Below are 13,464 nucleotides of genomic sequence, written 5' to 3' on the forward strand. Positions count from 1 at the left end.
TCTGATACATCTGCTGTTTGTATAGCATTTCTCTTGATAATTTTTCTCTGTCACTTAGCTTGTGATCTTTGTAGCAGCTGTGAGCTCCTAATGACTTTCTCTCTTAGGCGGGTTCTATACTGTTATTTTTAAAGCCTGAAGTACAAAGTAATTCGGCACTTCCCCATCTATCCTTGGGGAAAATGGGATCTGTTTGGCGACAATTTGAATAACTGGTTTCTTCCACAATTTTGTTAATTCCAAACATTGATATATTTTTCAGAAATGTGTTTTAAAACTGCAAATATTGATGCTAATGTTAAACAGGAGGTTAGCTTTCTCAAGAGGGTTGCAGAAGAAAAGAAATCTGACTCAGAAGTGGTGTCGTATGTGACTTGGGGGATTGCAGTGGTTCGGTTTGCAGGGCAGTCTCTGATGGGTGTAACTCTCTAGGGCAGCACGGCCCAGGGGAATAGTTGCTCTTCTCAAGGGGCAAAGAAGAGATCGTACGTTGCCCCATTTCAGTAGCCCTGTATTCTGCTCTTCAACGGAGTAAGGAAAGGAGCAGGTTAAGAGCCAAAAAGTCAATTGGAATTAGGTATCTGACCTAACTAGACAGGCGTCTGCATTTCTAGCTTCAGGAACACTTTGCAAGCCCTGCCTCGTCCTGCTTTGTAAACGTCTGAATAGGCGTAACTCCAGAATATATACCTGGATACAACCTTTTATCTTTTTCACTATATCGTTGGCTGTTAATCACTGTCCAAGCAGTGGTATTTAAAGCACTAGCAGTTATCTTCAGAGATCTATTTTATTTATTCTTTATAAAAGGCATCTCTCTGCAGAGAACTTGCAAAAGGTCAGTGCCAAACTGAAATGTCAGAAACCCTGTTTGGAGAGGTTATAAGCAAATAAGTTGTCCTGCAGTCAAAAGCCTTCTGTTGAAATGGTTTTGATGTTGAATTTCTTAGCCTACATTGTGACCATTCCTGCCTTTGAAGGGATTCTGTCTTCCCAAGAGGGGAGAGAGCGGGGCATCGGGAGATGCGGTCCAGAAGATGGATGGACTGCTGGTCAGAGGGGGACAGTAGACTCTTGCGGTGCCCAGACTGCCTCTGTCACCAGGTCTGTGGAGAGAAGGGCACCAGGGAGCAGCTAATGCCTCCCTAGCTTAAACAGACCGTGTCTCACAGAACAATACTGAATGACTGTGTTTAATCCAGCGGGTAAGATATTGATACTTTCAACATGGTTTCTGTGAGCTGTTGCAAAAGGAGATCAAACTTCATTCTTCGTGCTGACACATTTTCTGTTTGAATAATTTTATGCCTAGGAAGTGCAGCGCTGTACGGCCGACATGAACATCACTGCAGAGCACTCCAACCACCCCGACAACAAGCACAAGAACAGATACATCAACATCCTAGCGTGTAAGTAGGCAGGACTGTAAGCATGTTTAATCAGCCAGGAAAGGCACTCTCCTCTCACAGTGTGTCTGTGTGGCTGGAAGAGGCAGGTGGTTTAAAGTTATATTGTTCCACAGCAATTAATAAATACGTGGAATTGTGGCTGGGAGGACATTTTCCTTCTAAAGGCAGTGGACATTTTGGCTTCTCTGAGGCTACGATTTCACTCCAGCTTTTGTTTTAAAGTACTTTGCAGTTTGATGGTCCAAGTGTAGATTTAGAAGCTACCAGTTTACTGTGAAACTTTGTGGAGGAATAACTGGGATAAACTGGTGATCAGAGCTCTTCTTCTTGCTAACATCTGAAAACTGGCCTAAGGGAAGTGCATGGGGGAGCAACGAGTTTTACTGATGATCCCTGGGATTCCCTTGTATTCCCAAAGATGCTAAATCTTACAGAGTACTTCTGCTGTATTTCAACCTGCTTCAGCTGTGTGTCTGGCTTGGACAAGCAGTGATCTTTGTAGCACAGTGCTGGCTTTGCCTGTATTCCTCTGAGAACTGCAAATCTGGACACAGCTCTAGAGTGCAAATTTCTACAGGTCGGGGGTACAAATGTAGCAACTTTTTCCATATTGTTCTCTGATGTGGAACAAATGGCAGGTGCAGCAGTTACTGTGGTCTAGGAAAAAAAATGGGGAGTCACGGATATCAGGTTCTTGTGTTTATAAATGTTGCAATAAATCTTGAATGTTTTTGATGGCCTAGGAAGGAAATGTGTGTATCTGATTCTTAGAATCAATTGAGGTGCAGGCTGAGCACCAGTAGCATGCATACTGCATGTCCTTGTGCAAGGAGGTTCTTTGCAGTTGTCCCAGCTCTGATTTTAGACATAGGTGTCTGGTCCCTCTAAGCGCTGAGAGAGAAGCACCGTAGAGGAGAACTGAAGCAGGAACTTCAATACTCTAAATCGCACTAGGAGGAACCTCTTTCTCCATTGCTGTGTTGGAAGGCAAATGAAACCAGATGCTTCCTTCTTGAAGTTAGCCTATGTCTCATTTCTCTATGTGTTGGAAGCACCTCCCAGCCCCACACTGCTGCTTAGAAGCAGGAGAAGGGTTGCAGTTTTCTTCTGATTTAAGCAAGAAGTCAGCCATTTGAGTGCAAGATGAAGAAGAGCTGAAGAGTGGAACAGCATGATCCAAAGTCTTTCTTCTTGGTGTGTTGAGGGTGGTGAAGGAGTGGGGACATTCACTCTGCTCCCTGAGCCAACAGAGCTGACTGAGCACAATATGGAGCACGGGATAATGAGCTCAGCCACAGAGCCAAGCAAAGGCAGCGTTACAGCCTACAGGAGCTGAGCTGGTGCCGCTGCACAGTGTTCCGCAACCCAGTGTGGTGCCATGGCTCTTTGAGTCCCCACTGTGCTGTGTGATGCAGATCATCCTAGAGATCTTTCTACTGGGGCTCCGGTGTCCTAAAGAGAAGCTGTCCCAGCATAAACAGTGTAATTTAAGGGATGTGATCAGATGGCCAAGAACAGATGCATTCCACTTCCATCCAAAGCCAATTGCTGCAAGTTATTAATAAGGGCTACTCCAATACATAGGAATTAGGACGTTTACTTGCAATTCTGGATCATGTTTCCTTAATGCTTCTGTGTTCTGTTTTTTATCCTGCAGATGATCACAGTAGGGTGAAGCTGAGGCCTTTACCAGGAAAAGATTCTAAGCACAGTGACTACATTAATGCTAATTATGTTGATGTAAGTTATTCGAATTATTTTTTCTTCTCTATCACTAAATCCTTCCCCAAGGAGGAAGTATTGCTACTCGTGAAATGTTCACGTTTTCCAACTTCACTTAATAGTTTTGCTACAAATTCCTCGCTATTCTGAATGAGAAAGGCACCTTTCTTTGTTACTTTTAAATTATTAATTTCTCTGCCATGATACTGCTTTCATCTCACTTGGCATTATGGTTTTCTTTGAAGGGTTACAACAAAGCAAAAGCCTACATTGCTACCCAGGGACCTTTAAAGTCTACCTTTGAAGATTTCTGGAGGATGATTTGGGAACAAAATACTGGAATCATTGTCATGATCACAAACCTTGTTGAAAAAGGAAGAGTAAGAGATTTTCTAGTTTGTTAGCAAATGCTCCTTACCATCTCTCCAAATCACGTGGGTAGAATTTGTTTTAAATGGTCTGGGATGAAACGTGTTGATGTCTAAAATGTACCTAAATAACAGAGGGTTACGTAGCTAGCCGTGATTTTACTTTTTTAAAAAGCTCTAACCACAAATATAAAGAAACAGCTCAAACCTTCAGCCAACCCATCCAACTATGTCTTTGTTCAGAGAAAATGCGATCAGTACTGGCCGTCAGAGAATAGCGAGGAGTATGGCAACATAATAGTCACGCTGAAGAGCACAAACATTCATGCCTGCTACACTGTGCGCCGCTTCACGGTCAGGAACACAAAGATGAAAAAGGTGGGTGAAGCCTTCACTGTTCTCATCCAGATGCCTTCTAGCTTGTGCAGGACGCAAGCCGCACAGGAGCAAAATTCAGCTGTTGCATAGGCAACTTGAAGCAGCAGGTAGATGGGAAATGAGTAAGCAAAAACAGGATTACAAGGAGCCTGGTGATAGGTTTAACCTATATTTGTTTCTCTCAAGTTTGTTACTGCTTTGGTATCAGAGCTGCTGCTGTCATTACCTATTCCTGCATGTCTTTTCCTTGCACCGTGTCTCCACCAAACAAGAGGCAGAGCTGCAGAAGATTCCTTCTGTCAGAGTCTGACACGTTTTCATCTGAGCAAGCCAGTAGGACTGAACTGAGGAACTGAAGTAGAATTGAAGGATTCTATGCTTCTCTTTCCTAATCTTTCTCTTCTCTCTGCTTACGTTCCGCATGCAGGGTCAGAAGGGAAACCCAAAAGGGCGCCAGAACGAGAGAACGGTTATTCAGTATCACTACACTCAGTGGCCTGACATGGGTGTGCCAGAGTACGCCCTGCCTGTGCTGACCTTCGTTAGGAGATCCTCTGCAGCCAGAACCCCAGACATGGGACCAGTGGTTGTGCACTGCAGGTATGAAGGATCATAGAATGGCTTGGGTTGGAAGAGGCCTCAAAGATCATGGAGCTCCAACCCCGTGCCGTGGGCTGGCTGCCAATCACCAGCTCAGGCTGCGCAGGGCCCCGTCCAACCTGGCCTTGAGCACCTCCGGGGGTGGGGTACCCATAGCTCTCTGGGCAGCCTTTTCAAGCACCTCATCAACCTCTCAGTGAAAAATTTCCCCACAATATCTGATCTAAATGGATGTGATCAAATACTTGATGGTACATGTCCCTATTTTGCAGCGTGTGCTCTTTCAAATGCCAGTGAAGGCAAACACCATACATTATTAAGGCGGCAGTGTGCCTGCTCTGTGGAGTGCAGGGAGATGTGAGTTGGCTTAGCCTACATTTTAAGCCAGCTCCAAGTCGAAAGCATCCTAGTTGCATTAGCAAAGTCCTGCAGCATGATGCTGAGCTGCTGAGCATTGCACTGATGTGCCTGTGCAAAGTTCCTGGTTCCAAAGCCTGGTTTCCTGCCCATTCAGTGCATGGGCAGGGTGGGATCACCTCCACTGGCAACCAGAAAGTTCCTAGAAAACAGAAGTATTTTGTTCTGGAGCTCTCATGGTTGAGGCTAGAAGTGAACTGAAAGTCTCAGAATAGGTGCATTTGTTCAGTTCTGTTCTGCTGTTGTGTCTAGGCTGGTCTGGCTGTATTACATGGGTTTCTCTTACGTTTTTCATAGTGCTGGTGTTGGCAGAACTGGTACCTACATTGTGATTGACAGTATGCTGCAGCAGATAAAAGACAAAAGCACAGTTAATGTCCTGGGTTTCCTGAAACATATCAGGACACAGCGCAACTACCTCGTCCAGACAGAGGTAAAGATTGCAGTGGGGCTCAGTGTATGGCCATGTTCGTTTTTATGTTGCAATCAAAAGGCAAATAGATTTTTCAGTTACGTCCCTGTAAGTACTGAATATATCACAAGACATTTGTTGCACTGGAATGTCTCTCTTTTTCTAGACCAGAAACTTCAGATTTTGCTTATGACTTCTTCAGAGCTGTGTGTGTTACACTTGTGAATTTTTTTTCTGTATTTGGCCATATTTGCATGGGTGGTTTGTTTTGTATACCCTGCTTTAGTGCTCTGGCCCTCAGTTAAAGCAAGCCATTTGGTTTATTCCAAGTGCCTGCGTGACATGCCTTGTTTATCTAGGAGCAGTACATTTTTATTCATGATGCCTTGTTGGAAGCCATCCTTGGGAAGGAGACTGAAGTATCGGCAAACCAGCTGCACAGTTATGTTAACAGCATCCTCATACCTGGCATAGGAGGGAAGACACGATTAGAAAAACAGTTCAAGGTAAGGCTATATCACTCCCATCCAGAGGGACCTAATTTCTCCACTTTGTGTTGCATGGCGTGCCTTCCCTGTTCGTTGTCATAGACAATGAACCTAACCAGAACCCTTGATTAGCACAGCACAGCATCCTGGGAAGTTCAGGGCTCAACAAGTCAGCCACGCTGCTGGAAATCAGCACTAATGCTCTTGAAGTCAAAGGTGCAAAGCGGAACACGAGCAGTGCTTTGAAGCGTGCTGCTGCCAGTCTCCCCATTTCAAAGGGAGCTGGGGTGTTCCTGAGTGTGTGAGTAACTTGGCTGGAGGTCTTCCTCAAAACTGTGATTCTTATGCATATATATGAAGAAAGGAATGAAATAAGGTTCTTAGTGCAACTCGCTATTTCCATGTTGTGGATAAGTAATTTAAAATGTTTTAATACCAGGAAACACTACATGCCTTTCTCATTGCTAATAGCTGTGCTTGCTGCTTTTCCCTACTGTATTATAGCTGCATTCATCATGGCCAAAGTAAAATTATTTGCTTGGATCTATTTGAAACCTAGGATTTTCTGATTGCATTTTTTGAATGCGTTTATAACTCTTTTGTGGGACTGCCTTTCATAAGATTATACGTGATGTCTGTTTTCACACCTAAACTCATTCAGTTTAATGACCATGTAAGGAACTGAAACTGTTAAATTTTAACAGGTGCAAAGCTATTAAAAAATGAACAAGATCATCTCAGAATTCACTTGTAGAAATGTCAGTACTCTCAATCAATAAAGACGTTCCAGGTGCTTAATTACTAAATTAAAGAAACAAGCACAGGAATGTGCACACACACACAGGAAAAAAAAGACATTTCATTAGAAAAATTATTCAATTTTTATAAAAAATACCAAATTATAAGTATGAAGATGTTTTCTCATGACTTATGGCAAAATTTGCAAATTTGAAGTGCCATTTTCAGAAACAGCTTACTCTGCTAGAGTTGCACAAGTGTTTAGAAACTCTGGAACTTCCAATTTAACAATGCCAGTACACAGATGAGTTAAGTGCTATCTTGATTAGAGTGGGTTTGAAACTGGGACTAAGGAAGGAGCGATTATTAAATTTTTCCCTGATTTCTGCTGCTACCTCAGAGCTGGCAGAAAATAACAAGTGCTCATGCCTTGGTACAGTAGTTTGCTTTCAACTGACTGGGAATAAAATTACCTTGAGTAATGAGTCGCTAGTGCAAGAGATGGAAAAGCCACCTTCACCCTTCTTGCTCTGGGAGAGTTCCCCATACACTGAGGGAATATTGAAAGACAAATCTGCCTCCCTGACTTTTCACTGTGCCCAGAATGAATTTAGCAGACCAGATAATACAACTCTCAGCCTCAAATCTCTGCTGCTGGTGTGTTGGGTTCCCAAAAGGCTTGGCAGAAAAAAAAAGGTATTCTGCAGGAATTATCTTGCTTTCATTTTGAAAGAAAACGTATAAGTTTTGGGTTTTTTTGTCATTGTTTTATTTTGCTAGCTTTTCTTCCCTGAGACCTGCTTCCAAGTGAACATATCTGTAGGCCTTTGAAATATATTCTCGAAGATAACTAAACGTACTGTTCTGTGGAAATGCGTTTTGATGGAACTTCATTTTCAGGATGTTTCAAAGCTGAGAGCTGTAGAGATCTTTTTAGCCATTAAACAAATTGTATGAAAAGGATGATTTCCATTGGCATCTTGAGTACTTTAAACAAGTTTAACAGTGCGGTTTATTCTTCTGCTGATGCTTCTTCCCAGGAGCTGGCGGAGAAACCACCTCTCTTCATTTAGAGTGCTGTGAGGACTGACTTACTACTTTATTCTCTTTCAGCTGGTTACACAGTGTAATGCAAAATATGTGGAATGCTTCAGTGCTCAGAAAGACTGCAACAAAGAGAAGAACAGGAACTCATCAGTCGTGCCGTGTAAGATCGCATCTTCGGTTTGATTGCTGCCTAGCATAACTTTCTGTAGTGCACACTCCCTGTGTTATGCATGAAAAGGCATAGCCACGAGGAAGAAGAAATGTGATCTGTATAGACCAAGCTGTCTTGTCTTTTGGAATTACTCTGATGAAACTGAAAAAAAGACAATAGTTACGGTGTCAGTTAGATATACTGTCCAAGTGAAATGTTAATGTGAAGTGCTTAAGAATTTGAATAATTAGGTGGAGGATAAGTCTGTGGAATACTGTGATAATTACTTTGATGCAGCTCCCAGCTCAGGTGAGATCTCCCAGGGTGATTGGCACAAGTGTTTTTATAATGTACTTAACTTTACAGTACATTCAATTTCTGTGTGAAAGCCTTACTCACGTATGAGGGCATTTAGTGCTCAAGGCCACAGTTTCACAGTCATTAATATGGAATTTCTGCACAGTTGCCAAGCAGGGTGAACTTGCATAAGACCAAGTGTAGACACGATGTCATTCCCATCACATTGCCCAGAGCACAGGGCGTACAGGACAAGCAGTAGTCAGACTAATGCAACATGGTATGGGCACAGACTTGGTCCATCGTGAAGTCCGGTAACGAAAAGGGAAATCATCAGGATAGAAGTTATAAACAAAGGTGAATGGACTGAAATAGCCTGTACGATTTCGCAGATTGTGTCGTGTAGCTGCAGTGATTTCGGTTTGGCAGTAGGAGCCTGCCAGTTGGCTTCAGGATGTTCTTGAACCAACCCTGAAACACAGAGCGGTGCAGACCTGCTGAAGAACACTCACTCGCTTCTGAGTTGTTACCCATTTATGGAAAGGTTTTATCTGAGGAGGTTATCTCACTTTCCAGATGGGAGGAATGAGTGGTGGTTGTGCTATAGAGTGGTAGGGAAAGCAAAATCAGTCATGTGGGTTTTTGTGCTGCTGGAAACAAATAGAACGCTACAGTCCAAAATTACCTGAAATCCCCTGTTATCACTGCATATACTGTTATTCGGTAATTCAGCCTGCTGTGAAAATCTTTGCTATAGTAAAATTTGATTCCTAAAATTACTTTGTCCTTGTGGGAATATTGTGCAACATTCTTTTTTATATCTTGTGTTAGCAGGCAATGCTTTAACACGGTTAAGTGCTGGCCTGCTCCTGCAGGAGATGGGAGCTGCAGAGTTTGGTTTGTTAACGTCTGAGAAATTCCTGCTTTCTGCAATGTGCCATGACCAGACTTTATATTCTTTTTTTTTTTTTTTATCTTTGTCTTATAGCTGAGCGTGCTAGAGTGGGCTTGGCACCACTGCCTGGAATGAAGGGAACTGATTACATTAATGCCTCTTATATCATGGTGAGGAAGCCAACACCTAATTACAAAGTAAAATCAATTCTGAGGTGCTAAATACCAGATGCCTATAATTGTCTTAATTCTGTACGTAATGGCTGTGTATTAACGGATGAGATTTTAACACCTTCCCCATAATGTAAAGCTATTAACTGTGTTTTATTAAAGATTGTTGCTTAAGAAAATTAAATAGTAGATGCATTTAGATGGAATGTGTATTTTCCTGAGATACAGTCAAATAAATACTGGGATTTAGAGTAAGTGAAAACAACAGGGACTTTGCAGGCTGGAAATGGCATTACAGAATTATAGTTTGTGCGAAAATATTGTGGAATAAAATGAAGTAGGGTCATTATGCGTCCCCAGAGATAAAATTAATGCTTTAGAAGTACTGAAGGCAATAAGTAACTGTGGTTTGTTTTGCTGGAAAAGGGCTACTACAGGAGTAACGAGTTCATCATAACCCAACATCCGCTGCCACATACAACTAAAGATTTCTGGCGAATGATCTGGGATCACAATGCACAGATCATCGTCATGCTGCCAGACAACCAGAGCCTGGTGAGTGAAACACCTCCGTCCCTGTGTCATACAGCAGTGACAGCCCAGCAGGCCACTAGGGTAATAGAATCACAGAATCATTAAGGTTTGAAAAGACCACTAAGATCATCAAGTCCAAACGTCAACTCATCACCCCCATGCCCACTAAACAGTGTCACTAAGTACAGCTTCTGCCATTTTCTTGAACACCTCCTGGGATGGTGACTCCCCCACCTCCTTGGGCAGCCTGTTCACATACCTAACCACTCTTTCTGAGAAGACATTTTTCTTAACAACCAACCTGAACCTCCCCTGGGTCATTTCGTTACATGCTACAGCTACTTCCTGCTGAAAGCAAAGCCAGTTTACAAGCCACCTTCTCAAACTTTGCCCTAAGCTTGTCACAAAAGACTAGGGCACAGACTTTGAGAGGAGCAAAAATACAAAGCAAAGACATTAGAATAGCTGCCTGTTTCCAGGAGTCTAAGGCCATGCAGAACTTACGGCTGTGAAATGTTACAGAAGTTGTTTTAATGTAAGTAAAAAGTGAACATGTATGTTAATTTATGAGACAAAGAGAGAGAAGCAGGTGACACAAGTGAAGTGCTAATCAGTATTTCCAGGTTTACTAGCATGTCTCAAGAGGACACTGCAAAGGGATTAAGAATTAAATGGTTTATTTTTTTTCATACATGCATCACTAAGGTGCACAGACAATTGTAGCAGAGAGTGGTAGAGAAACCACCTCCATGACAGCAGAAAAATAGCAGTCATGAGAGGCAGCAGTATAAATAGTATACTAAATACTCAATATGGTACTACAGTACAAAAAGAGGCAGCATTCTTTTGTATGCTTCCCACGTGCAGTGCAACTGCAGGGCAAAGAGCATTCAGTGAAATATGATTGAATCAGAAAGTACTAATGAAACAGGGAGTATCAGGTAGAAATGAAGAGGTTGATCTTGTCTTTAAAAGTCTTTAGAATAGCTTTGCAGAACAGTAATGATTGAAGGGCAAAAGAGGAGCACTGGCCTTCGCTGTATCACTTGCAAGGATTCCTGGTGCCAGCTTTCATCTTCAGTGAGCCCAGAATGGAGGTTGTCAAGCAGGGCAGTAGTGTCCGTGCTTTGGTCCATTGCTTGGTTTGTGTCGTGTTGGCTGCCGGGATGGGGTGGAATGGGACTGAGACAGCATCTTCCCCCACCCTTAAAAATTGTACCCCTACATGAAGTACCCATCAGTCTTCCACCTAGACCTGATCCAAAGACCTTCCACTGACATCCTTGAGTTTTGGCTTAGACCGCAAAAGATACAAATTCAAAATAGTAAGCGATTAATTGTAAAGGTCAATGAGTTATTTTCTAAACAAGTGTCTAACTTCTATGAAAAACTGTGTAGGCAGGAGGTAATATAACACAAAGGTTAAGTACGAGTGAGGTAAGAGAACTATTTCCCTGTGAAACCAATTAAAAAGCAAGTGTTACCTGTTTGGACTCACAAAAGAGGGGCCTGGCAGGCTTAATGACTTCCAGTAGACTAATAGTAAGTTGGTTTTAGACAAAAATATCTTTTAAATGTTGGCTCCTGATCGTCTCTATGTATCAAACCAATTTTTTGATCCGCTGGATTTTTCAGTCACACGCAAGGTATCTGAAAGTCTGCAGTAGTGTGTTTTTCCTTTCCTCCAGGCAGAAGATGAGTTTGTGTACTGGCCAAGTCGCGAGGAATCTATGAACTGTGAGGCCTTTACTGTGACCCTTATCAGCAAAGACAGACTGTGCCTCTCTAACGAAGAGCAAATTATCATCCATGACTTTATCCTTGAAGCTACCCAGGTAAAATAAACCTCCAGCTATGGGTCTTGGCTTTTCTCCAAAATGTTATTCATGTCATTTAAACATGGCAGAAGAAAAGTTCACAAACAGTATTGAAAACTATGTACTTGTAAATGCATGTGCATGCATGTTGCTCACAGGGGAAAGTTGTTCTCATTGACTGTTTCTCCCTCTCACACCTTCTACTTCCGGGTGGATTCCACTAGCTAGTGAGGCTGTAGTATTTAGTGTTTGACATATTCAAAAGTGAAAACATTGTTTGTCATTCAGTAATTATAAAAGTAGATTGAATTATTCTTTGTAAAGTACACCAAGGTTTATTGTTCTGTTTCTGTTTATAAAATTCAGTATTTATAGTGTAATTGTTTGGGGGTTAGTTAAGGGGGATTATTTATCAAGCATGTTTATTTTGAGTTAAAAGGCTGCCTCTAGTTTGATTTCAGAATTGCAGCTAGATTTTGCTGCAGAACATTGGTTTGGCAAACCCTTTTAAGTTTAGATTCCGTGGTTACTTTCCTCTTGTTTGAATTTTGACCTGTAAGAGCTCTGAGAGAAGGTCTATATGGATATAAGCTGTGAAATAAAGAATGAAATCTTTATCAATTAGTAATTTTGTTAAAATTGTATTATTTTAGGATGTTCCCCAGTACAGAGATGCTAGAGCTGTGCATCATTTTTTTTCTTCTTATATACACTGTTTGGAAGAAGATGATTTCTTTTCATTTTGTAGAGAGGCTCTTTCCTCTTTCATCCTGGAGTGGATAAATGTGAAACTGAAGTAGCTAATGCCGAGGCTGATTTTTCATTTCAGGATGACTACGTTCTGGAAGTCCGCCACTTTCAGTGTCCTAAATGGCCAAACCCAGATGCTCCCATAAGCAGTACCTTTGAACTTATCAATGTAATTAAGGAAGAGGCCTTAACAAGGGATGGCCCCACCATAGTTCATGATGAGTATGTCATCTCTTTTCTCCCATTTATGTGCAAGATATACAGGGTACTTGTTAGGACTGATGTCTGTTCTTGCATGGAGTGGGGGGTTTTGTGGTCTAAGGCGCAGGGTCTGGATTGCATTTCCAGGAATGAGGTTTCAGTTGGCACTGAGGACAAATACTTTTACATTTGTTTGTTGTCATTTTTGCGTTGGTTGTAGGCTTGGGTGGACTTAGGAAGCGAGGCTGTGTTTGCTTTGTATGCAATTTGCATTCTTCTGAACATGGAAGTGTCTCAAACAAATTCTACAACAGATTTCAGAACCCGGCAGAGCCCAGGTTCAGATAAGGCTCTGCGTGCCCAGTAGAGGCTTATGGAGACCAATTTCCAAACAGAGGAACTCAACAACTCAGGTTTAATGTGTAGGTAAGGCACAGAACAGGCTCAGCTCGGCTGTGTCTCAGGATGAGCAGCAGTATCTTGTCACGAGGATTTCTAGGTTTTCTGCGAGCGGTTTTCTCTCCCTTCTTTCTTCCTCCCAAAGCACTCCAAAGGGCCATATGGTGCCAAGTGGGAGGGAGCTGGTTAACACAGGGCCAGCATGTCCCAACACTTCTCTCTTTTGTGCTGTAATGGTGAGCATTGTCCTGCCAGCTATGCTTGAATGCCCAGTTATAAAAGATGCTAAATACTACATTGCATATTATTAATTTGCATTCATTATGGAGCTGCAAAATACTGTTACTGTGAAGCCAGAGCCTGAGTCTCACAGGGCTGACTTTGGAAGAAGCCGTTTCTTGGTGGGCAAAGCGCTTTCTGGAGCCACTCTGCCATTAAAATCCCAAGGCAGCCTAATTTCTGCCACTGCTTGGGTTGTCCTTAGAGCAGACACCAAGCCAGCATAGATGACTGCTACCCCTCAAGCCCCTGCTCTCCAGTCAGTCAGCCCTTCTGCCATTGCTACAGAACAGTTAGTGGAAAAGTCTTAGAAATCTTCACCTTTTGTGTAACGGTGTTACTAGCATACTCTGGTATTTCAGCGGTCAGATCAGCTTTGTGTGATTGCATGC

The 13,464-nt window shown here is 42.4% G+C and overlaps 1 protein-coding gene across 2 annotated transcripts in view; it reads left to right on the plus strand.

The window, feature by feature from the left end:
* The window catches only part of PTPRG (protein tyrosine phosphatase, receptor type G), a 379,675-nt gene that overhangs the window by 362,140 nt on the left and 4,071 nt on the right, over window positions 1-13,464 (plus strand). For both annotated transcript variants that reach the window (XM_021409043.1, XM_021409044.1), the window contains exons 16-27: window positions 1,313-1,409; window positions 3,067-3,149; window positions 3,377-3,511; window positions 3,743-3,877; window positions 4,305-4,477; window positions 5,192-5,327; window positions 5,666-5,812; window positions 7,646-7,739; window positions 9,016-9,092; window positions 9,519-9,647; window positions 11,315-11,461; window positions 12,273-12,415. In XM_021409043.1, the coding sequence (XP_021264718.1) occupies window positions 1,313-1,409; window positions 3,067-3,149; window positions 3,377-3,511; window positions 3,743-3,877; window positions 4,305-4,477; window positions 5,192-5,327; window positions 5,666-5,812; window positions 7,646-7,739; window positions 9,016-9,092; window positions 9,519-9,647; window positions 11,315-11,461; window positions 12,273-12,415 (1,496 nt within the window). The remainder of the gene's footprint in view (window positions 1-1,312; window positions 1,410-3,066; window positions 3,150-3,376; window positions 3,512-3,742; window positions 3,878-4,304; window positions 4,478-5,191; window positions 5,328-5,665; window positions 5,813-7,645; window positions 7,740-9,015; window positions 9,093-9,518; window positions 9,648-11,314; window positions 11,462-12,272; window positions 12,416-13,464) is intronic.

Source organism: Numida meleagris, chromosome 11, assembly GCF_002078875.1.
Source record: "Numida meleagris isolate 19003 breed g44 Domestic line chromosome 11, NumMel1.0, whole genome shotgun sequence".
NCBI classification, from domain to species: Eukaryota; Metazoa; Chordata; class Aves; order Galliformes; family Numididae; genus Numida; species Numida meleagris.